The sequence below is a fragment of the Mus caroli genome, unplaced genomic scaffold (genome assembly GCF_978045245.1).
Source record: "Mus caroli unplaced genomic scaffold, Mus_caroli_1 scaffold_16, whole genome shotgun sequence".
Lineage (NCBI taxonomy): Eukaryota > Metazoa > Chordata > Mammalia > Rodentia > Muridae > Mus > Mus caroli.
The window spans coordinates 94,096,337-94,121,255 of NW_028227271.1; the positions used below are offsets into that span (position 1 = coordinate 94,096,337).

Consider the following 24,919-nt stretch of genomic DNA (forward strand, 5'->3'; position numbering starts at 1 on the left):
CTTCAGGCCGGCTAGGAGTGCCACCCAAACAGCCTACTGTGCCCCTCACAATGACTCTCGGCGTGGCTCCCCCGCCCAGCCTCCCCCGCTCAGGCCCCGCCTCCGCGGCGCGCCGCTCCCCCGGAACCCAGCCCAGCCCCCGCCCATGCGGAGCTGTCGGCGCCGCCCCCTCCGCGCGCCCGCGTGCCGCAGCCCGCGTCGTCCACCGCCGCGCGCCTCCGCCACCCCGCGCCGCTGCCGCCGCCGCCGCCGCCGCCGGGCTCGCTGGCTGGCGGGCTGCTGGCGCCGGGCTCCCGCCGGAGGAGAGGACAGCCAGCGCCGCCGCTGCCGCTTCTGCCCGGGCCCGGGCGTCGGCCCCGCCCCGGGCCCCGGCCCGGTGTCCAGCCCCGCCATGAAGTGTCACTACGAGGCGCTGGGGGTGCGGCGCGACGCCAGCGAGGAGGAGCTCAAGAAGGCCTATCGGAAGCTGGCCCTGAGGTGGCACCCGGGTAGGTGACCGGCGGGCGGCGACCCAGCCAGCCGACCCCGGGCCTGGCGGGGCGCACGCCGTGGGGACGGCGCGGCCCTGCCCGCACCGCCGAGGCGAAGCGGGCTCGGCGCTCAGCCGCCTCCGGCTCCTGCGGCCGGGATGCCGGCCCCCCAGGTCGCCCGGCCAGCCCGGGGACTGGCTTTTAAACAGGCCCGCTCGCGCCCGCCTTCCCAATGCCCAGGCTCCCGCAGACCCGGCCCCGCACGGGACACGAGTTTGCCACGGCGGGAGACCTGGGCGAGGTTCCTTAGAACTGAGTTTGCTTCCCCGGCCGGCATGGTTGCTGTGGCTGTGAAACGGGTGTGCGGGACTTTTGGCGCAGTCTCTTCATCTACCAGGCTTCGAAACTTCGGAGTTGAACCCCGTCTGTTTGGGAGTCCCGAGGCTCTCTCCCGCCTCTCTGGGTACTGGGAATTAAAGCCAGCGCCGCGCACCTGCTGCCAGGCGCTCCAGCATCCACAACACCGCCCCTGGCTTTTTTAAAAATCATTTTGAGATGGGGTCTCTCTCGCTACGTTGCCAAGGCAGCCTTTGAACGAGTGATCGTCCAGCCTCACCTTTCCAAGTAAATTACTTGAAATTACTTGGGATTACTGTCCATTGCCATCAGGCATGGGTGATTTTACATACTTTTTTTTTTTTATTAGGTATTTTCCTCAATTACATTTCCAATGCTATCCCATACTTTTTTTTCTTCGTGACTGGTTTACCTGTTTTTGTTGTAGTTGTGTTTTAAGAATAGTTTCGCTTTACCTTTAAGCTGTTCTTCCCAGACTCTACAGAAGATGGATATGAACACATAGGTGACTAATAGGTTTGGAGTGTATACATGTCTTTGTTTGTTTGTTTAAAGGAGAAAAAAATACCATATAACACAAACAAGTTGAAGCTCAGTTTTTCTCATCCCTGTCGAGAAGATGCAAGTCACATGAACGAGGGTATAATATGTAGATTTTTGGGTTTTGTTGTTAGCTGGGTTTGGTTTTTTTTTTTTTTTTTTTTTTTGGTTTTTTGAGACAGGGTTTCTCTGTGTAGCCCTGGCTGTCCTGGAACTCACTCTGTAGACCAGGCTGGCCTCGAACTCAGAAATCCACCTGCCTCTGCCTCCCAAGTGCTGGGATTAAAGGCGTGCGCCACCACTGCCGGGTAATATGTAGATTTTGAAATGCTAAAACAGGGGCTTCAGTCTTGTTAGGAAATCAAGCCTTGCACATATGGATGCTAACTATTTGTCTGAGTGTGTCATTGCTGTTTGGTTTAATACAGCAACTAGTGAGCACCCATGTAATGGGGTCTGGGTACCTCTGTACCTAGAGATGCTGAGGCATCACCACACGGAGGACCTGGGACTGTCCTGTTTCAGGAAGAGCACAAAGGTGGGCCAAAGATGTCCCAGGGGGATGGAGGGCAGTACTTACTGGGGAAGGATATAGAATGGTTTGCAAGAGTGGAAGACTGGAGACCCTAGTAAATGGAACAAAAACCATAAGTATTGGTGTGATAACAATAAATGAGAAACATGTGTGTACGTACACACACACACACACACACACACCTATTGAAAGGGCAGAATTCTTATCATAGCAGGAAGTCAAAAGAAATAGTCAAGGTAGACAAATCCAAAGAAAACATACGTTGTCATAGTGTAATGGCTGGTTCTCATTAGAAGCTGAGTTAGGAATTGGAAGGAAGTTGGGAGTGCCTTGATTTTCAGAATGGAAAAGGTCAAGACAGAATTAATTCTAAGGGCAAATGCATGCGCTTTGCTAGGTGAACCAGTCAGGAGCGGTCTCTGCCCTGGTTGAATATGCATTCTGTGGAGACGCAGGAAAGAAAACAGGGATTTTGAATCCTAGAAGAGAAGGTCTGTGTGAGGGCAAATTCAAGTGCTGATTAGTCCATGCCTGGCCAGCTTTTGTATGTGCGTGAGAGACGGAAAGCCATCCTGGAAGCTTGGCTGTGAAGAAGTAACTGTGGCTATTGGAGAGAGGAGGAACGAGCGGAAGAGAAAGGCTAGCAGAACCAACCAAGTAGGAGCAGGCCAGGAGGAGTGTGCTAAATTCTGGAGTAGGATTTTAGCCTGAGAGCTTTGGTAGACCATAGAAGAACTGGAAACAGCAGGGTGATAAATGACCAGTTTTTCAAGTTTCTCTTTGGTTGTAATGGGAGAGAGTGTTTCCGAGAGGGAGGCCAGCCTGGAGGTGATGCCAGGAGTACTATAGTGGAGATACTGAGCAAGATGCTCGTTTCTTGGTGGTTGAGAGGAGGGGAGAAAGAGATCGTGGTGGTAGAGGAGACCACTAGAAGGAATAGTGATAAAGGATCAGTGTCCAGGCACAGGCATAGGAATGCTGTAACAAGAGAAGTGCAGAGAAGTGATGCTTTCTCAGAGCAAGCTTTTGCAAGGAATGGGCCGACAAAAGCTTCCAGAAGGCATTGTAAGAAGGTTTAGGAGATGACAGCAGAATGTGGGCTTGTGTCAAGAGAAAACCACACAGAATAGTGCAAGAGTGGACGCCTGGTAAACCGCAGTGACTGCCGTACCTGTGCCAAAATGTAGGCTCCTTTTTTGCTTAACAGCTTTAGACTCCGGCTGTTAATCTCAGTTCGACACAGCCATCTAGCACAGATGCACTTATGTAAAGTGAAAGCCATGTGACAGATTGAAAACATTTAAGAAAAAAGTTCTATTCAGAAGTTATATCTTGTTATTAGATGGTGTATGCATAGGTTTTGTGTGTTTAAACGCTTTAGCTTTCTACAAATTTCTTTAGGGAGGGAAGGAATGGGAAGAAGTTGAACCAGGTGCAGTACTGATAAAAAGGAACACACACACACACCTGGCAACCGTTGTTTATTGTTTTTTTTTTTTGTTGTTGTTGTTTTTGTTTTTGTTTTTTCGAGACAGGGTTTCTCTATATAGCCCTGGCTGTCCTGGAACTCACTCTGTAGACCAGGCTGGCCTCGAACTCAGAAATCCGCCTGACTCTGCCTCCCGAGTGCTGGGATTAAAGGCGTGTGCCACCGCGCCCGGCTGTTTATTGTTTTTTAATTTAAGAAGAATCAATTGTCAACTTTTTTTTTTTTAAGACTTTTAAATTTTCTGTGTATGAGTATTTGTTTTTTTGTTTTTTGTTTTTTTTTGAGATTTATTTATTTATTATATGTAAGTACACTGTAGCTGTCTTCAGACACACTCCAGAAGAGGGCGCCAGATCTCTTTACGGATGGTTGTGAGCCACCATGTGGTTGCTGGGATTTGAACTCTGGACCTTCGGAAGAGCAGTCGGGTGCTCTTACCCACTGAGCCATCTCACCAGCCCCAACTTTTTTTTTTTAAGTTGTTAGGCTATTTAATTTGAACTGAACTATTGTGTCTTGACAGGAATATTTGAGACTTAAGGTTTCTCCCATTTTTCTAGGAACCCCACCCCCCAAAAAAAAGTCAGAGTAGACTGTCGGTGACGCTGTAGCTATTTAGCAACCCCACTCGGGTATGCTTGTGAATGCTGAGATGGATATCGGAAAAAACCAGAGTGTCCTGGGGTTTTCTCCTTCATCCTTTTCTCCTTGGAACTGTTTATGAATGAGTTGATGAAGACATGGCGAAGACATGGCGATCTTAACACTTGTCATACCTTGAAAGGTTATGAGGGTTGTATGTGACTGAATGTGGCAGGAAGCTGGCCGTCATAGCGAACTCAAAGACCAATTTATTTTCTCTCACCTCGCAAGAAATCAGAGGTGGCTAGTTCCCGCGTTTCATGAAGCCATCGGAGAATTGCTCCATCATCCTCACCATGTGTGTGGAACCCTTGAATCACACGTAAACAGTGAGCCTCAAAGGCAGAATTGCTTTCTCAGCTGGGACAGCTTAAGATAGCAGTTCTCTCCTATGGCCCAGCGGACTTTAATGTCCAGCAGTTCTCAGATGGGCCCTCTTTCGTCATCCAGAGCGACAGTTCAAGATTCTAGTCACAGGAGGAGGAACATGTAAGGAAGAGACAAGGGTTTATGCTAGTAGCCTTTTGAGGAAGATTCTTAAAACCCACTGTAGAGTAGTTTCGTAGACTTTATTAACTTAGTCATGTGTTTACACCTAAACTTTAAGGGTGAAGAACTGAATCTTCACTACAAGGGCCAGGTGTTATTTGGAAGAAAGGAACAGTAAATTTGGGGTGTGAATTTGTCTGCTGCAATTCTTGTATTAGAGAGCTAAAGCTGGAGGAGGATACAGCAGGTGGGGTAGGGCACACTGTAACAAGGCCACCCAGCAGGTGGGTTGGGGCACACTGTAACAAGGCCACCCAGCAGGTGGGGTAGGGCACACTGTAACAAGGCCACCCAGCAGGTGGGTTGGGGCACACTGTAACAAGGCCACCCAGCAGGTGGGTTAGGGCACACTGTAACAAGGCCACCCAGCAGGTGGGGTAGGGCACACTGTAACAAGGCCACCCAGCAGGTGGGTTGGGGCACACTGTAACAAGGACCACCCAGCAGGTGGGTTGGGGCACACTGTAACAAGGCCACCCAGCAGGTGGGTTAGGGCACACTGTAACAAGGCCACCCAGCAGGTGGGTTAGGGCACACTGTAACAAGGACCACCCAGTAGGTGGTGTAGAGCACACTGTTACAAGGACCAGCATGGGAGGGGGGGGGCACACATCTTTTCACAGAACAGTGATTTTCCAGGAAGTATCACTTAGTAAACTCCTTTGCATCTTATTTTTGTTACTTTTCTATTGCTATGATTACATGCTAAGACCAAGGCAGCATACAGAAAAAGAGAGTTTATATTGTGTGTATGGTTTCAGAGGGTTTTTAGTCCATGATGGTTAAGCATAAGTAGCAGGTGGCAGGTGGCTGGCACAGCAGCTAAGAGCTTACATTTAGATCTGTAAGTAGGAGGAAGAGAGAACTAACTCAAAATGGTCCTAGTTTTCAAACCTCAAAGCTCACCCCAAGTAACACATCTCCTCCAACAAGGCCACACCTCCTAATCCTTTCCAAACAATTCCACCAACTGGGACCAAGTATTCAAACATTTGAGTCCATGAGGGGCATTCTCAGAACACAGTTGATTGCCTAATGCTGGCTGTCTTCAAATGGGTACACTCTGAAAGGGGCACTAGAATTATGTTTGTTACTCCTCATGGAAAGTGAGATATATACAAAGCTATAGATAGCAGTTGGAAATTATTTTTAGTTAATATAAGATTACTTTTAGTTTCACAGGATCAAAGAGTCATGGCAAACTGCTATGCTTGGAAAAATATTAGTGTTAGATATTTGGCCGAAAGCCACTCGTTTGGTTAGGGATCAAGTGCTGCTGACAGATAAAAGGAGGCACAATAGTAAAGCTGCATGGCTGCTTGGAGGGAGCACATACTGTAGTACCTTAGACTCTTAGAAGACAAGTATTGAGTAGTAGTAGCTTAAAGAACTTGATGTGTTCCATGTTAGATTCAGAAGTTTAATTTATGAATTAATCCACTTACGATGGAACAAAATTACCAAAGCCTTAGGGTATAAAACAGCAAACAGAAAAACTAGTGTGTATCAGTTTGTTATGCAGACAGACTCCCAGGGTTCTGAAACATAAATGTGGGAGTGGCTTAGCTTATAGCTTCTGCTGAGGCTATCTCACCACTGTCGGGAGGACCTGCTTCCAGACTCACGGGCATGATCGGTGGCTCCTACCATTTGTTCCTCCTACCCTCTGTTCTTCATCCCTTGAACTTCATTCCTTGAAGCTATCTGAGTTCTTCACACTGTCACATGAGTATTTCTAGAGACAGCAAGAGCCCAGATTGGAGGCTGCTGTTCAGTCCAGTCTCATCTCTTAGCACACCTTGCTTTCCTTCTGTGCCTGCTGTTGGTCAGACCAGCACTGCTGATGAGGGACTTCAACAAGAAGGAAGAAGAGATCACTGCTGTTGCCATTTACAGGCCAAGTTGCTTTTGTGATTTGCAGTTAAGGAAGCATGACCAAGAAAAGAATAATTAGCATGTGCACGCAAAAAGGTGCATCTGTGGAGGTCAGAGGACAAGTGGTAGGAGTGGGTTCTTTCTTTCCTACCATGTGGGTCTCCGTGATTGAACTCAGGCTGTCTAGCTTGATGGGCAGCATCTTTATCCTTTACCTATTGTACCCTGTTAGCAGCCCCTACTATTTAAAATTTATATATATTTTGATACACATATTGATACAGGGTTTAACTATGTAGCCTTTACTAGCCTGGAACTAGTTAGACTAAGCTGGTCTTGAATTCTGAGATCCAACACACACACACCTACACCTGTGTACATGTGGGTACATGGCATTTGTACAGGTATGCCATGGAGGGTACATGGAGATCATGTGTAGGCCAGAGAAAGAACAGCTTACAAGATCCAGTTTATCACCCTGCCATATGGGTTCCAGAATTGAGTTCAGGCTTGGGAACAAGCGCTCTTCCCCACTTAGCCATTTTGATGGCCTATGCATCTACTCTTTTCATGACTAAATTTCTGTGACTTTAACAGATAAAAATCTGGACAATGCCGCAGAAGCAGCTGAGCAGTTTAAATTAATCCAAGCTGCATATGACGTCTTAAGTGACCCTCAGGAAAGAGCGTGGTAAGTATTGTGTTGCCACTTTTATCTGTGTTTGTTAGTAGGCATGGTCAATGTGAGGTTGTTGGTTTCTTAACAGTTTAACACCCTGAGTGGTTGGGAGTGCCCTGAAACATCCGTCACCTCTTGGTTATGTAAAGTGCAGTATGTGGGCAGGAAGGAACTAGGGATGATTATTCCAACTGTCTGCTGTTATCCATGGAGCAAGTCTGCTGCTGTTACACAGCTCTAGCTCAGATGCTGCAATGGTCTCTCTCACTGAGCGGGGCTCCTTTACCTTAGTGTGTGCGCGAAGAGTTCATGGTTACACAGGAAGGAAGGCCGGCTTTTGTAGCAATTCTTGTTTTAATTATTTTAATGTAAGAATTATAATACATTTCTATAGAGCACTTGAATAAATTTTATTGTGCAGATAGGTCCTTTTAACAAAGATGAGCTCCTAATACAGTTTAATTTTGTAACAAAAATCTGTATGTTTGAGGTTCTGAATTTTCAGCGTCTAGGTCCTGCTGCAGATGAATAGGTTTTGGACTCAGACTTAATAGTGAAAAGTCCTGCTCCTAACAAGCTTCTGCCCTGAAAGTCGTCTGCTTAGACTCTGTACAGCTTACTGATTCCCAAAAGAGAAAGGTTTAAAAGAAAGTTGTACACAAATTCTCTTAAACCTCCTAGAAGAGCTTAAACGTTTCTCTGAGCAAGCATTTTGAAATTGTGAACTAAAGCCAGATGTGCCTCTTGTCTCTGCATATGGCCCCTGTCCTCAAGAGCCACCTGGGTTACATAGGGGGAGTTTCAAGCCACCTTGGGCTATATAGGGAGATCCTCTCTCCAAAAACCAAACAAAACCATTTTCCTTCCTTTACAGTGTTGGTATCCCATGTGGCTTCTTTTTATTTAGTCCTCCTCTAAGTCTTAGATTGTCTCATTGCCCCTTAAAGCTCCCGCCTGCTTGTTTTCCTGTAGCCTGGTGCTTGTTCCCTTTTCCAGGCGAGGAGCCCATGCTTTGAAGTAGGAGTGACCTGACTTTGAATTCTGGTCTTGCTTCTTACAGACGCTATGATGATGAACAACCAGTATTATCAAGCAAGGATGATAATAATTACTATTACAGACTTTTTATGAAGAACAAATTGTAGTGTCGGTGTGGGTGTGTCTCCTAGCTGTAGTTTATATAAATACAAATAAGTTTTTCAGGTAAATGATGGTAAAGTCCTATCTTTATGGACGATATTATGTTGAACACTGTACCATTTAGCAGTTCTCTTTCCTGTGGATTTCAGCTCCTGTTGAGGAAGTGTAGATTTCCTAGTGATGGGGATTATATATGGTACTATATATAGGCTACTGTTATGTGGTACTATATATAGGCTACTATTATACGTGGTACTATATATAGGCTACTATTATATGTGGTACTATATATAGGCTACTATTATATGTGGTACTATATATAGGCTACTATTATATGTGGTACTATATATAGGCTACTGTTATATGTGGTACTATATATAGGCTACTGTTATATATGGTACTATATATAGGCTACTGTTATATGTGGTACTATATATAGGCTACTGTTATATATGGTACTATATATAGGCTACTATTACATATGGTATTAGAAGTTGCAGGCATGATTTTAATATCCAGTTCCTGAAAGACTTCCAGGTTTTAAATTGTCAGCTTTCTTTAAAACCTTGAGGCTATGAGTTGCATGTGTGAGACATCCTGCTCTATTGTGTCAGCTGACTGAGAAGGACAGGCTCGCTGTGACACTTTATATAATTGCATCTAAGTGAGTCCCTTTCACTTCTGAACTTTTTAGGTACGATAACCACCGAGAGGCCTTACTTAAAGGAGGGCTCGATGGGGAATATCAAGATGACAGCTTAGATCTGCTTCATTATTTCACGGTTACCTGTTATTCTGGTTATGGGGACGATGAAAAGGTAAGATAGGAAAACTTCTACGTTCTCCTCAGGTGGTTAAGTACAACTCAGATGTGGGGCTGTCCTAAAATTGTATACAAAGGGAATGCACGTCTGTTTAAGCTGTGGGCACGTGTGGATGGAGGGCACTTGAGGTAGTGGGAGCTGGCCCTTGTACTGCCTCAGCACTAAAGCCTGTTTTCTGTGGTTCACTGAGTTTCTGGCTTGGCTTTATTTTGTTTTAGGGGTTCTATGCAGTGTATCGTGTTGTCTTTGAGCTGATTGCAAAAGAAGAACTGGAGTGTATGTCAGAGGGAGACGTTGAGGATTTCCCAACCTTCGGCGACTCCCAGAGCGACTATGACACGGTGACAGAGACTACCTTGCACCTCACGCCCCCGGGCCTCTCTCCTGGGGTTTCCTGGATGCGCAAGAAGCCATCTCTTGTCTCCTGACCCGGGTTTCACCCTCGTTTTTGCTGGAGCTTGTACTGACTCTTGGCTTGTTCTCTCTGTGGTTGTACTAGTCTCGTCTTTCTAGCCAGCGAGACTGTTTTTCTTTTCTAAGTCTGCCTAGGAGAATGCATGTCTTCCTGGAAAGTCTTGAAGAGAACTAACTGCCTGCTTGTCCCGTGATTGATGTTAGTGTCTGAGGCTCTAGACTTGTGCTTTCGTGGTAGAACATTCACGGAGGCCCTAGGTTCAATTCCCAGCACTGCAAAAGTTAAAGAAACATACAGCAGAAGTAATCTTAGATACATGAAAAGAAAGCTAGAAGATATTTTATTCCTTAATATTTTCTGCCTTTTTAAAGAAGTTTAAGTGAAAAGGAGATAATTTTACCCATTTTCTTTGACACTAGGTGGTACACCCTTTCTACGCTCACTGGCAGAGTTTCTGCACACAAAAGAATTTTTCCTGGAAGGAAGAGTATGATACCCGGCAAGCCTCGAACCGCTGGGAAAAACGAGCCATGGAAAAAGAAAACAAAAAAATTCGAGACAGAGCAAGGAAAGAGAAAAATGAACTGGTGCGCCAGCTGGTAGCCTTCATTCGTAAACGAGATAAGAGAGTGCAGGCCCATCGGAAGCTTGTGGAGGAGCAGAACGCAGAGAAGGCGAGGAAGGCAGAGGAGATGAGGAGGCAACAGAAGCTGAAGCAAGCCAAGTATGCAATCTGGAACTAGCTCCTCTCTGCTGATGTGGGTCTGTGTGTGGATGTCAGTAGGGTGGCCAGCATGGTAGAGTGTGTCCAAAGGGAGCCAGCACGAACCTTCCATGTTAAGTTTGGTTATCATCCTGGCTTCTAGCCTATAATGTAGTTTTTCTTCTTTTTAAAAATCTGTGAATTCTAGCCTTGTTTCTCTCCCTACGTGTAACATCGAGGTTCTGTGTGCATCTCTCCCTCAGAGCCTTTATACTCGATCCTCGACTGCAGTGTTAGCAGCCGGGGCTGATGGAGTCTTACTCTGGCGGACAGTCTGTTCACATGCTTTTCTGCTGTCTCTTATAAGGAAGTGAGGCCTGTAGCAGGCAGGTTGCACCTAGGAATGGAGTTTAAGAACTCTAACACAGAGCCCTGCTCTTTAAAAAAAATATTTTGCCGGGCGTGGTGGCGCACGCCTTTAATCCCAGCACTTGGGAGGCAGAGGCAGGCGGATTTCTGAGTTCGAGGCCAGCCTGGTCTACAGAGTGAGTTTCAGGACAGCCAGGGCCATGCAGAGAAACCCTGTCTCGAAAAACCAAACCAAACCAAACCAAACCAAAACATCATTTTGTATGTGTGGGACACTCGTGTGGAGAGGGCAGCTTGCATGGACCTTCTTTCCTTCAATGTGGGCTTCAGATTCTCAGGCCTGATAGCAAGTTTTTTTTTCTGCTGAGCCATCTACCAAACTGCAGAGCCCTGCTATTAGCTACTGTGTGTGCAGTTTCTTGTACTGCTCTTGATACTTCACACTTAAAGTCACCTGAAGACTTTGCAGTCAAAGCTGCTGAAAGTTGTATTTCAAGTCCCATTACTTAGTAGAACAGTTAAAACCAACTCGGTGCCAGTGACTTTGCACCAGTTGTAGCTGAGGATGGGCGGTTGGTTTCCTCTCATTGGCAGCATCAGGGGCATTCTCAATAGGGTTGGTTTTAGAGCTGTGCTTTCCAGTGGGATTGAGACTCTGCTGTGTGTCTAGGCTGGCAGAGCAGTACAGAGAGCAGAGCTGGATGACCATGGCCAATTTGGAGAAGGAGCTCCAGGAGATGGAAGCAAGGTACGAAAAGGAGTTTGGAGATGGATCAGATGAAAACGAAGTGGAGGATCAGGAGCCCAGAAACGGATTGGATGGTAAGGTTTCTTGCTAGATTAAGTAAATTTGGACAATAAATCTTACTGTGTGTACTTAGATGCCTGCAGTGTGGCTCAAGTGTAAGAAACTAGAGAACGGAAGAACAGATGAAAATCCAGAGAGCGTCTGACTTGTACTTCACGGTACATGGCCACAGTCCTGTTTTCTAGACTGAACTAGAAATTGGGAGTTCTAATGGGCAGTCAAAGAACATTTTGTTAAGCATTTTGTTTGCTGTTTGTTTTTCCAGATAAGTTTTTCTTGTATAGACCTGGCTGTCCTGGAACTAGGTCCTTAGACCAGCTGGCCTCAAACTCAGGGATCTGCCTGTTTCTGCCTCTGGAGTCCTGGGATTAAAGGCGTGCACCGCCATGCCCCGCACACTTTTAATATCTCTTTTAAGACAGTAGTTGTTGGGGGCTGGCAAGATGGCTCAGTGCGTAAGAGCACTGACTGTTCTTCTGAAGGTCCGGAGTTCAAATCCCAGCACCCACATGGTGGCTCACCACCACCCATAATGAGATCTGACACCCTCTTCTGGTACATCTGAAGACAGCTACAGTGTACTTATATATAATAATAAATAAATCTTTAAAAAAGAAGACAGTAGTTGTTGCATAGGAGTGAGTGTGTCATATGTGCCACTCCTCCCACTTAGGCCTTAGGGAAGGTGCTTTACCTACATTGCCAGAGTGCAGACACTGAGTGTGTATGTGTTTAACAGGTTAGGTTGAGGCCTTTGAGAACTGCTGACCAGTAATCCCAGTTTTCTCATGATTACTAGCTCTTCCATCCACAAAACTGATCTGAATAGAGTTCCTACTTCTACTTATTTATAAACTGTAGATTTTCTGACAAGTAACTCAGATGACATCTTTTTTTTCCAAAATGGTTTGAGTATAAATGGTTTATTAATGAGTCAAGTAGTATGTACTTTGAAAAGTATACAGCACTCTATAAATGTGAAATGATCTAATTTAATTACATTTCTATAATTTATGAAGTCCTTTTACATACAAGACTTTGCTTGGTCTTCAGTGGAAATTTTCCTCATGGATTATCTTCATTTAACTGGTGAGAAGGTTGTGGGCTATGTCTGAGACATATGAGTACTTTTTAAAAATCCACATTCTTCTTTTTCTTTTTCTTTTTTTTGTTTTTCAAGACAGGGTTTCTCTGTATAGCCCTGGCTGTCCTGGAACTCACTCTGTAGACCAGGCTGGCCTCAAACTCAGAAATCCGCCTGCCTCTGCCTCTCAGGTGCTGGAATTAAAGGCGTGCGCCACCACGCCCGGCTCTTTTTCTTTTTTTAAATTTTACTTTTTTACAGTCTAGTCTTGCTCCTCGCCCTCCCACAGTTCATTGTCCCATTATTCCTCCCCCTCCCCTCCAAGAGGATGCCCCCCTCCCCACCAAACCTCCTTACTCCCTGGGTCCTCAAGTCTCCTGAAGGTTAGGTGCATCTTATCCCACTAAGGCCAGACCAGGCAGTCCTGCTGTATATGTGTCAGGGGGTGTCAGACCAGCTCACGTATGCTGCCTGGTTGGTGGCTCGGTGTCAGAGATCGCAGGGGTCTAGGTTAATTGAGACTGCTGGTCTTCCTTTGGGGTAGCCCTCCTCAGTTTCTTCCAGCTTTTCTCTATTTCAGCCTGACTACAGTCCATTGGTTGGGTCTAAGTATCTGCATCTGTCTCAGTCAGCTGCTTATTGGGCCTGCCTCTCAGAGGATAGTAGTCATGCTAGGCTCCTGTCTGTAGGACACCATAGCATCAGTAATAGTGTCCAGCCTTGGAGTTGCCCCTTGAGATAGATCCCAAGGTGGGTTGGTTGGTTATTGGACTGCCTTTCTCTCAGTCTCTTCTCCATTTTTGTCCCTGCAGTTCTTTTGACAGGAACAATTCTGGGTCAGAATTTCTGACTGTGGAATGGCAACCCTATACCTCCACTTGATGCCCTGTCTTTCTATGAGACGTGGACTCTACAAGTTCCCTCTCCGCACTGTTGGAGGTGTCATCTAAGGACCCTCCCTTTAAATTTTGAGAGTCTCTCACCTTCCAGGTCTCTGGTACTTTCTAGATGGTCTCCCCACTTCTTACCCCCTGAGTTTGCATATTTCCATTCATTCTGCTAGCTCTCGGGGCTTCTCTCCTGTCCCCTCCCCCCTGATACCCGATCTTGTTCCCTTTTTCACCTCCTCTTTCCTCTCCCACCCAGGTTAGGTCCCTCCCTCTCTCTGCCTCCCTTGATTGTTTTCTTCTTCCCAAGTGAGATTGAAGCATCCTCACTTGAGCCCTTCTGCTTGTTAACCTTGAGTTCTGTGGCTTGCATCCTAGGTATTCTGTACTTATTTTTGGCTAATATGCACTTATTAGTGAGTGCATGTCCTCTTGGGTTAGAGTTACCTCACTCAGGATCGTATTTTCTAGTTCTATCCATTTGCCTGCAAAACTCATGATGTCCTTGTTCTTAATAGTTGAATAGTATTCCATTGTGTAAGTGAATACACATTTTCTATATCCATTCTTCCATTGTGGCACATTTGGGTTGTTCCCCATATCTATTCAATAGAGTGCGTGAAGTGCTAGCTAGAGCAATAAGACAACAAAAAGAGATCAAGGGGATTGGCACAGAATAAGCCAAGGTATCACTATTTGCAGATGATATGATAGTATACACGAGCAATCCCAGAAATTGTACCAGAGACTTCTCGAGCTGATAAACAACTCCAGCAGAGTGGCTGGATATGACTCAGACACATCGGTAGCCTTCCTCTATACAAATGATAAATGGGTGAGAAAGAAAATAGGGAAACAACACTCTTCACAATAGTCACAAATGATATAAAATGTCTTGGTGTAACTCTAACAAGAGAAAGACCATATGACAAGAACTTCAAATCTCTCAAGAAAGAAATTGAAGAAGACCTCAGAAAATGGAGAGATCAACCATGTTCATGGATTGGTAGGATTGACGTAAAAATGGCCATCCTACCAAAAGCAGTCTACAGATTCAATGCAAATTCCAACACAATTTTTCAAAGATCTGGAAAGAGCAATTCTCAATTTCATAATGAGAAACAAAAAACGCAGGATAGCAAAAAGAATTCTTTTTTTTTTTTTGGTTTTCTGAGACAGGGTTTCTCTGTGTAGCCCTGGCTGTCCTGGAACTCACCCTGTAAACCAGGCTGGCCTCGAACTCAGAAATCCGCCTGCCTCTGCCTCCAAGTCCTGGGATAAAAGGCGTGTGCCACCACCGCCCGGCTGCAAAAGGACTTCTTAACAATAGAACTTCTGGGTGAATCACCATTCCTTACCTCAAGCTGTATTACAGAGCAGTCACCATCCCTTACCTCAAGCTGTATTACAGAGCAGTCACCATTCCTTACCTCAAGCTGTATTACAGAGCAGTAGTGATAAAAACTGCATGGTATCAGTATTGTTTTAGAAACAGACATGTCAATCAATGGAATAGAATTGAAGACCCAGAAATAAACCCACACACTTATGGACACTTGATCTTTGACAAAGAAGCCAAAAGTATGTAATGGAAAAAAGAGAGCATCTTCAATAAATGTTGCTGGTTTAATTGGCATTCTGTATGTAGAAAAAAGACTTTTCTGCTTTAAAGCCAGAATTTTTGTTAACTGATGTATTAAAGATGATTCCATGCATGGGAAATATTGGAAGTTGATGTGCAGTTAAGAAATGACATGACATCGTGGCCCTGCCTTATCCCTCCAATTTATGACATTGTGGCCCTGCCTTATCCCGCCAATTTACTTTTGCACTTTGAGTGACTTTCAGTCAACTGTGGTCTGAACATGTTAAATGGAATAATTCAGAAATAAGTCCTCTACATTTTAAATTCTGCTTGGCCTGTGTAATGTGATGAGATCCTGCACTGTCCCATTCTAACTCTGTGCAGAGTGTCTGCACAGTACATATCTCCCTAGTCACTTGGGTAGCTCTTGGTCACTTACTAGCCAAATAGATGTCAGCTCAGTTGTGATGGTTTCATAGAACTTATGTAATGGTGGCCCTCAAACATGAGAGTATGGATGCTGACATGGAATATGCCTAAGAGAAGCTATAAAGTGCTTCCTTTAAATGGGAGGAAAGGGAAAAGACCATATACTGAGGTTGCCAGCGTGTCCAGAAGAGTGAGGGGTACCATGCCTGTTTTGCTGTCAGGCTTCAAACAGTAAAGCTGTAGCTTAGACACAACGTATAAGTATGGCGTTGAAATGGAATGTGCAATAATTATTTGGTTCTGTGCTGTCTAAGGTTTTAGGCATTCTTTGTTAAAGGATTTGCTGAAATTAGCATTGCCCAAAGGACACAGGATGTATATTTTGGCTATTAATAATTTGAGTCAGCCCAGCACTTGGGAGGCAGAGGCAGGTGGATTTCTGAGTTCGAGGCCAGCCTGGTCTACAAAGTGAGTTTCAGGACAGCCAGGGCTACACAGAGAAACCCTGTCTGGAAAAACAAAAACAAAAATAATAATAATTTGAGTCAGATTGCCTTTCAGCATCATATTTCTATCTGCAAAGAACCAAAATATGGAATATGAGACATTGTGGCATCCTTATTGATATAAATCTGAAACGATCTGAAATCCGCCTGCCTCTGCCTCCCGAGTGCTGAGATTAAAGGCGTGCACCACCACGTCCCGGCCATTTATTTTTTTAAAAGTAGAAAGTAAGTCGTGAGAGTCCTGCTTAAGGTTTGTCACTTAGAGCTTACAGATGGTGTTGTCAGCAGTTGCGTTGCTGTAATAAGCCTCAGTTCATAATAAAAAGGTCTGCAAAGACTGTGCTGAACTTATGTAATACGCTGTTTCTGACCTCGTTGGCAATGTGAGTGCTTTAAACTAAGCTGGAGTGTGTTAGGGTAGCTCAGAGTGGGTTTGAAGCGAATCTCTCTGAAGAAGATTGGAGAGGAACTTATGGTAAAGGCATGGCAGTGAGTGGCACTTGGTTTTAGAATTTTCTGACATGTCTGAACAAATTTAAGAAAAGAACTTGAAGGATGCGGTGATTAATTTGAATTCTTCCTTCCAACAGTGATGCTCAAAAGGGACAACTCAGATACCAACAGCATTTGTTTTTTTTTTTAAAGGAAAAAGTTATTTCTAAGTTGTGTGCGTCTTGAGACGCATGCGTTGTTAACACCGTGGCTTCTTCCCACAGGTAAGGACAGCGAGGAGGCTGAGGAGGCTGAGCTTTACCAGGACCTTTACTGCCCAGCTTGTGACAAATCCTTCAAGACAGAAAAGGCGTAAGCTCCGTCTTTGAACATTGCCTTCTGTTTTAAGGCATGGTGTTGAGAGTGTGCTTGGTGCAGCGTGATCAACAGTACCCCCACCCCCTGGGGTTTTGTTTCATACAATAAGAAGAGGCATTTTTGCTTTCAAGCTTGTTGTAGCCATTAACATAAATTCATCTCTGACAAATCATGGTTGACATAGATGAGGGAGAATGAGACCACATCTGATCTCTGCACTGTTGGGGTGAAACTCACTTCCACATGGAAGTGCTTCGTCTCATGGGAACCACTGTAGAGGAAGGAGGAGCTTGGGAGAACAGGAGAGCCAGATCACCATGGAAAAGACGCAAAATTCCCAGTCAAGAAGAAAGGGCAAAGATGAGAATGGGGTTGTGGGGGTCAGAAGAGAGGGTGCCAGATCACCAAAAAAAGGTGCCGGGGTAGGAAGAGACGCAGGGGATGTAGAAACAGGAACACAAGGCAACAGTTAGAGAGATTTTTAAATTTATTTTGATTTTGGAAATAATTATTATACCTAAAGAAAAGTTAGAAGATTAGCAGATGATGCACTTCTTAGCTCGTTGTTCACGCAGTGTTTGCATGCTTGGTTTGCTCCTTGCACACACATAGGCACGTAAATGTGCACAAACATACACAGTGTTTTTCCTCAATAATTTGAATATTACATATATAGTGCTTCTTTACATCTAACTATCTCTTTATATAGTTTTTCAGTAGCAAAGAAATTGCTATACTTTAAGAGATAGTATCATTGGTATGGTAATTATACCTAATTTATTGTCATATTCTTGTTTCATCAATGAATTTTTAAGTAGTATACTATATTTCCCCATTTTAGTAAAGAATCCACTTTGGGGATGTGTGACTTAGCTTATGTGTTTAGCTTCCTTAATCTGGAATTTTTTGTTTGTTTGTTGATCTTGTATCCTATTTACAATATACTAGTCCTATAAACAACCTTTTTAAAAGAATATTTCTCTATCTGGGTTTGTCCCTTTGTTTATGAATAAGTTCAGGTATACAACCACATGTGGTGACAGTACAGCTGTGCTGTGTTTTCTGAGCATCCCGTGTCTGCTGGCACTTAAAGTACTTATTGGTGCTGAGCAGTTGGACCACTCAATCTAAGTGCTATCCAGTTTTGTGCCGTAGAGTTAGAATTTTTTCTTTTTCAGTGAATTCTCCTTAAGAGACATTAAACATTTTTTGAGTGCCACACGTCAGAAAATTCAGCACCTGATGTGCTGTGAGAATATCAGTCAACATGAAATGTATTTAAAATACTGTGTAAAATGACCTTCCAGGAACATGTTCAGGACATAGGTGAAACAGGAATGACTTTTGTGCCTAGGATTGGATTCCAGCTTCAAAATACCTCACTACATTTGAATAAATATTTCAAAAATTGAAATCTAAGCTATGCAGGCGGCAGGCATTTTGAGAGGGAAACCTACCTGTGCCAGCCTCTATGGTGATGGAATGATGCTGTGTTTCCTGTTAGTGAGCTTAAACGTGTATTTCAGGCATTTATAATTTTCTCTTACCCTGTTCCTGTTCCTGTTTCCAGGTCTCTGTAGTGAGGATTCTTCCACACCAGTCAGTTCCTTTGTCTTTTTAATGTGTCCTTTTTATTTTGGACAATTATTTTCTAACTCATGATACCTTGATTTCCCCAGAGGACTTTGGTCTAAGGAGAATTTTAGTGGAAAGGAACAAAATAAGGAAAACGATTCCAAAAATCTAAGCAGAACACAAATTAAATGGTGACAGGGTTGGTGCCCACGATTTTGTTACTGTTTCTGTGGTATTCAAGGTCAACCCCAAGGACTGTCTGCATGCTAGTCCCCCACTCTACCATGAGCTAGCGATATCCTGAGACTACAGTTTCACAGGTTAATGTTAGTCCTGGTTTGTAGAATGTGTTTGGTTTCCTGTATGTCAAACAAGTCAATTCTGCCTATGGAGTTTTGGAATACCTGTCTGAACTCACATTTAAGGAGGTGAGAATACACTGTTGAAAAAGCAAAAGGAAGTGAACTATTGTTGTTCTTTGAGGCTTGACAACACTTGTTCTCTGTGTACTTCTTGTTTGCCTGTACTACGACCTGCAACCTAGACAGATGAAGTAAATACTTAGTGATTAAAAGGAACCTGCAAAGACTTAAAGTTTTAGAATAGAAAAAAATAAAAAATAAAAAAAATAGAGAATTTGGTAGGAAAATTCGTTTAAATAAAAAGGAAGTAATGAGGGGGATGCTGGTATCGGGGGAAAAGAACTTCATGACTGTTCCTGGCAGTCCCAACAGACTTGTGTGTAAAATCCTAACACTTGGCAAGTCAGTGGTTGCAGTGTTCCGTCCCTCAGTGCAGCTGAGCACGTGTGATTACCATAGCATAGCCACTCATACCCCATTGTTCTTTCAGCATGAAGAATCACGAGAAGTCCAAGAAACATCGGGAAATGGTTGCCTTGCTAAAACAGCAGTTGGAGGAGGAGGAAGAACAGTTCTCAGGAGTTCAGATGGATGAAAATGTATTGAATGCCAATTCTGAGGAAGAAATGGAAGATACACCGAAGCAGAAGTAAGTCACAGGATTAAATTCCACTGACACCGTGGTCACATTAGAGGTAGTGTTGATGTGTGTTTTCTCTAGGAAGTTTGTTCCTCCAGACACCTTTGTCTATGACTTCTTACCCTGCAGTTCTGCATCTCCTCCAGGTAGCAGGAGCCTTACAGGGTTAAATGGGTAGGGACCTTAGGCTGCTATTTTCATGGATTATGTTATACATGTATCGAAAGCACTTTCCTCCTTATGCAGTTGGCATGCTAATTATTGTTCAGTGTTCTCTAAAATAATAATGTGAGCATTTTCCTGTCATTTTAATGCTGTATGAGATTGTTATACATTTTTAGTATTTCTTTGCCATTCTGTTTGAGTATTTTTTATTTTTACTTAGTAAATCTTCACAAAGTCAAGTACTTAACATTTTTGGTTTAAATTTGCTCTTAGGCTTTCTAAAAAACAGAAGAAAAAGAAACAGAAATCAGCACAGGTATGTTGAAAGCTTTTATTAGCCATATAATAAATACATTATAAATAGTAAGATACATGTTGTAGATTTGAAGTGTACTTGTTTACTTAGTATACTCTATATTAAGGGGGAAGAGCTTCACTCATTTTATAAATTAGTAAAATTTTTAAATTTTAAAATTAGTGTGGCCGGGCCGTGGTGGCGCACGCCTTTAATCCCAGCACTTGGGAGGCAGAGGCAGGCGGATTTCTGAGTTCGAGGCCAGCCTGGTCTACAAAGTGAGTTCCAGGACAGCCAGGGCTACACAGAAAAACCCTGTCTCGAAAAACCAAAAAAAAAAAAAAAATTAGTGTGTATGTGGTATGTGTGTATATGTGTATGTATGTGTGTGTGTGCTTTGGGATGCCAGAGGACGATGTTGGGTATCTTCTGTGATCACTTTCTGCCTTGTTCCTTTAAGGCAGAGTCTTCCACTGATCTTGAAGCTGTATTTTTCAAGTAGGCTGGAAGCCAGCAAGTCCTTGGGCCCCTCATTGCCACCCCTACAGTACTAGGCTTCCGTGCACATAGACAATACCTGTTTTGCTCTGTGGTGCAGGGAGGGGTCTGAACTCAGGTCTTCAGGTTGGTTCGGCGTGTCCTCATCACCCTCTGAACAATCTCTTTGATTCTATAAAATTGTTCAGAAGGAAATGAAATGTTTTCAGGATTTATTACGTTTTCCTCCTTGTATGCCTATAATTACTGTTGCATATTGAAATTTTTTGCATGTAGAACTTACCTGATAGGAATTACCTTAGTGCCATTATGTTTAAATTGGATATAGCTGATGTTAGGGTTTTTCAGTCAAGATAACAATTAGTCTGGACATATGAAAACCAGGGTGTTGGTCGTTGTATATGTGATATAATCTATTTATCATGGACTCATGGACAGTTTTAATCTTTGATTTTAAAGAACAATTTTGTTGTGTGCAATAGTCTCATTTAAAATGAATCAAAGATCTTAATGTGGACCTGAATCAAAGACCTGAAATGTGGACTTGTCTGGAATTAGCTTTCTGAGAGAGATGTGGCAAGGACTCCTATCTCCTTGCCACTTGCTTGAGTTCTTTCAAGAGGAAAAGCATGTGTGTTAAAGAGAGTACACATGGGTGTGAGTGTGCAAACATGGCGGCTGTTGCTCAGAATAAACCAGAGTTGTACTCTGTAACATTTGCCAGGTACCTTTGCTTGTGACTTCTCATTGCTTATCCTGACTGTAAAAGTAAGGTTTCATTGCAGTGCAAGACTGTCATAGTCCTTTAGGCATCACTTAATTTTTTTTTTAACATTTATTTATTATATGTAAGTATATTGTAGCTGTCTTCAGACACCAAAAGAGGGAATCAGGTCTTGTTACAGATGGTTTTAAGCTACCATGTATGTGGTTGCTGGGATTTGAACTCAGGACCTCTGGAAGAGCAATCAGTGCTCTTAACTGCTGAGCCATCACTCCAGCCCCCTAGGCATCACCTAATTAAAATTAAGTTAAATTAATTAAATTGTGACTGGACTTTTATGTATAATTTTTCATTTCCTTTTTGCTAATACATTTTTCTTCACATTATTAAATGAATATCATTAGAAGTATAGGTTAAATTTATTTCTCATTCCACATGTTGACTTACCATTTTCTCTAATAGACTGGCTAGCAGGTAAGCCAGTCTAGCCCATCATTGAGCACCAGGTTCAGTGGAAGACCCTGTCACAGAAAGATAGAGGATGATCATCAAAGGCTCCTGACGCCTTCACATGTGCACATGCACATACATACACACTACACATATATGCACGCACACGTATGAAAAAGAAGCAATTAGATTTTTTTTTCTAAGAAAAATGAGCTGGAGAGATGGCTCAGCGGTTAAGAGCATTGACTGTTAGTTTGGTTTTGTGATGGCATATATCTTCTCTAGAATTTTGATGACAATTTCAATGAAAATGGAACTGAAGAAGGAGAAAAGATTGCTCCAGAAAAGACTAAGTCAAATGAAGACAATGCCAAAGAGTTAGAAAATAGGCCCCAAGAAAATACCTGTATTACAGAGACCACAGAACCCTGTGAGGATCCAAAAAGTGAAGCTAAAAGGTAAGGCAGAGTTCCCTGTTGCTTCCTAAGTACTGAGTAGTTAATGCTAAGTTCATCAAGAGTCAAAGAGCCTCCGCCCATGCCTGAGTTAGATGTAACTGCAATTGTGTGTACATAGCCACACAATCACACACAGATGTGAGGTCACTATGGCAGCAGTAATAGCACATGGTCATTGCTAGGGGGAGAGTCTAGCTCCTTGGGCTTATTCCATAATGATCTTCTGGGCTGTTGAGTGAGTGGACCCAGCTATAGGTCCCAACTCTGCTAAAGAGTTTCTTACTTCCCATGGGACTTGTGCATGAGTGGCATCGCTTGGGAATGACAGAGTCAGCAGCACTGAGAATAGTTCAGTTTCCTCATCTCACGGATGTGAGTTGAGCAGAGGACTTAGAGGATCCAGCTTCTTTCTTAACTGCTGAAGAATATAGCAAGGCTCCATCTAACCCTCCAACTGATTTTCAAACAGTGACACTTTGGTTTAACCCCTCAGCGCTGCCCTCGTAGGGCGTATGTAGAAGTGCTTCATTCTAATTCCTTAGCAGTGAGAAGTCAGGCAGGCTCTCTTTCTTGTTAGTATAGCTCAAGCTGGTCTCACACTTGCGGTCCTCTTGCCTCAGCACCCTCACTTTGTTTTTAATGAAGCACACGTCACATGGCAGAGAGCAGATCAGAGCTCACAGAGGAAGGTGGTTGAGTGGAAGGTTCAGGATTCAGGCAGAGTAGGAGGGACCTGATGTCAGTGGCCGGTGCTGTGATTTTGTTTTCAAAGGTACTAGGGAAATACGACAGATTAGCAGAAGGACATTATTTTTGTGTTACTAATTTCTTTGCTAGCATATAAAACAAGTTTGTCTATGACATTTTCACACATTGTACTTTTTTTATAGTCATCCCAGATTCCATTTTTTTTTTTTTTTTTTTTTTTTTGGTTTTTCAAGACAGGGTTTCTCTATATAGTCCCGGCTCCAGATGCCATTTTTAATAAAAGCACATTTCTTGGTATATAATGAACTAATTTTATGAAAAATGTATTAATAATGTTTTTATTCTCATTTCACTGTGGAAATGTTGAAGTGTTCCTTACAGACTTGATCAGGTTCAGCAACTTGTTACTTGGGCATGGTAGCTAACACCAGTAATCCTAGCCTTCAAGAGATTGAGGCAGGATGGTTGTGAGGAATTTGAGGGTAACCTGGTCTACATAGTAAGCTCCAGGCTAGCCTGGGTATAGTGTGATACATCTTTTAAAAACTAAAATAACGCCAGGCGTGGTAGTGCACGCCTTTAATCCCAGGCAGAGGCAGGCGGATTTCTGAGTTTGAGGCAAAGTGAGTTCCAGGACAGCCAGGGCTACACAGAGAAACCCTGTCTCAGAAAACAAAAACAAACACAAACAAACAAACAAAAAACTAAAATAACTACTAAAAAGCCAATAAACTGGAGGAAAAAAACCAACGAAGTTAACGTTACAGGACACTCAATATCATGTACTAGTGTGAGCAGCACTGGTTGCAATGGAAGTGTGAAGGGCTCTCCTTTCCAATAAAAAGACCATCTATAAATACGTAAGGATGTTTTGGGGACATTGGTTTAGCTTTTGCTTTAAGTAGATCCTTTAGTTTTATGCCAAATTGAATTTTACCTCCCAGGTTGTTTTTTAAAGATCCTTGTTGACATGTGAAAATTAATTAAATCAGTTATTAAAATGAATAAATCAGCTTGACTCATATTTAATTTTTTGAATATTTTTGGGAATAGATGACAACTAGAAAGGATTTTTACTTTTGTATTATATAAAATAATTTATTTTCCAGTGTTCCTAAATCCAAAGGAAAGAAAACCAAAGATGTGAAAAAATCTGTCAAAGTACCTGCTGAACCACAACCAGTGGTAGGTCAAACCCTAATGACCTTGCTCCACAGTGACCTTGTTCATGTCTTAATGGTGTTAGTCTGTATCCATGAGCTTCCCAAGAATGAACTAGGATTTCTATGGAATTCTGTCTCTACCTAGTTATAAAATCTATAAAAACATAGACGAATTGGAAATAGTGGATCCTGGCAAATGTGCTATTTCATTTCTATAAGAAGGACCTTGGGGATAAGAGTTCCATGTGTTAAGTTGTGAAGGTCAGTTTTGAAGTACAGACTTTTGCAGTCTGCAGGGAAAGCTGTTGACAGTCTGGGCTGAGCCTTCAGAGTTGATAGTGCTTGTTGATTTATCTTCCGAGAACATCTGCCTTTTGGTAGCTGTCAGATTTGCATTTCTTTGATGGTTAACCTTGACATTAAGTCATAAAACACTTGTATCAGCTTACCTTGTGCTCTGATGTCCTTTCCCCTCTTTCCTCAGAGTGACGTCCTCATCAGCTGTGCAACTTGCCACAGTGAATTTCCATCCCGGAATAAACTGTTTGATCATCTAAAGGCTACTGGTCATGCAAGAGCACCTTCAGCAACAGCATCTTTAAACAGTGTAACTAGTAGTAGAAACAAGAAAGAGAAGCGTAGAAATAGATAGGAATTCTGTTAACTCTTTTTTTTTTTTTTTTTTTTAACTGTCTCTAGATCTGGAACCAAAAACTGAACTGACATAATCTAGAGTTAAAATTTCAGTGATCTGCAATTCATTGCATTGTGGAAGATTATTTTTATCTTATAAAGACATTTTTGTTTAATATATATTTTTAAACATTTCACTAGTGATTGAATTCTACTTTGCCATCTGAATTCACTTGAATGTTTCATGACAGGTAAATATTATAAATGTGTATCTGGATTTCTCATGTGAACAGAAATGTACAGGGAAAATTAAATTATTTTGACACATACATGTGCCCTTCTGCTTCAGTGATTTAATCCTGGAGTGTCTTTATTTACTGTTACTTTCATTGTGTTTTGTAATTTCTCAAATACTCTGATCTCTTTTAAAAAACATCACAGATACCTTTTCACACTTGATACCATGACTCCAGTCTGATGATAAAATTCTGTATAGGTGACCAGTATTCAGTTCCATGCTACTTTTTCCTTAAGTTCAGATAGAGCTAAGTG

The 24,919-nt window shown here is 43.0% G+C and overlaps 1 protein-coding gene across 1 annotated transcript; it reads left to right on the top strand.

Moving 5' to 3' along the window:
* The first annotated feature begins 178 nt into the window (after positions 1-178).
* Positions 179-24,688, top strand: Dnajc21 (DnaJ heat shock protein family (Hsp40) member C21). The gene is made up of 12 exons (XM_085831424.1): positions 179-488; positions 7,055-7,148; positions 8,971-9,094; positions 9,319-9,441; positions 9,935-10,239; positions 11,258-11,409; positions 16,603-16,690; positions 19,124-19,282; positions 19,712-19,754; positions 21,691-21,863; positions 23,681-23,756; positions 24,219-24,688. The coding sequence occupies exons 1-12, from the start codon at positions 392-394 to the stop codon at positions 24,384-24,386; spliced, it is 1,602 nt and encodes a 533-aa protein (XP_085687550.1). The 5' UTR covers positions 179-391; the 3' UTR covers positions 24,387-24,688.
* Positions 24,689-24,919: the final 231 nt, after the last annotated feature.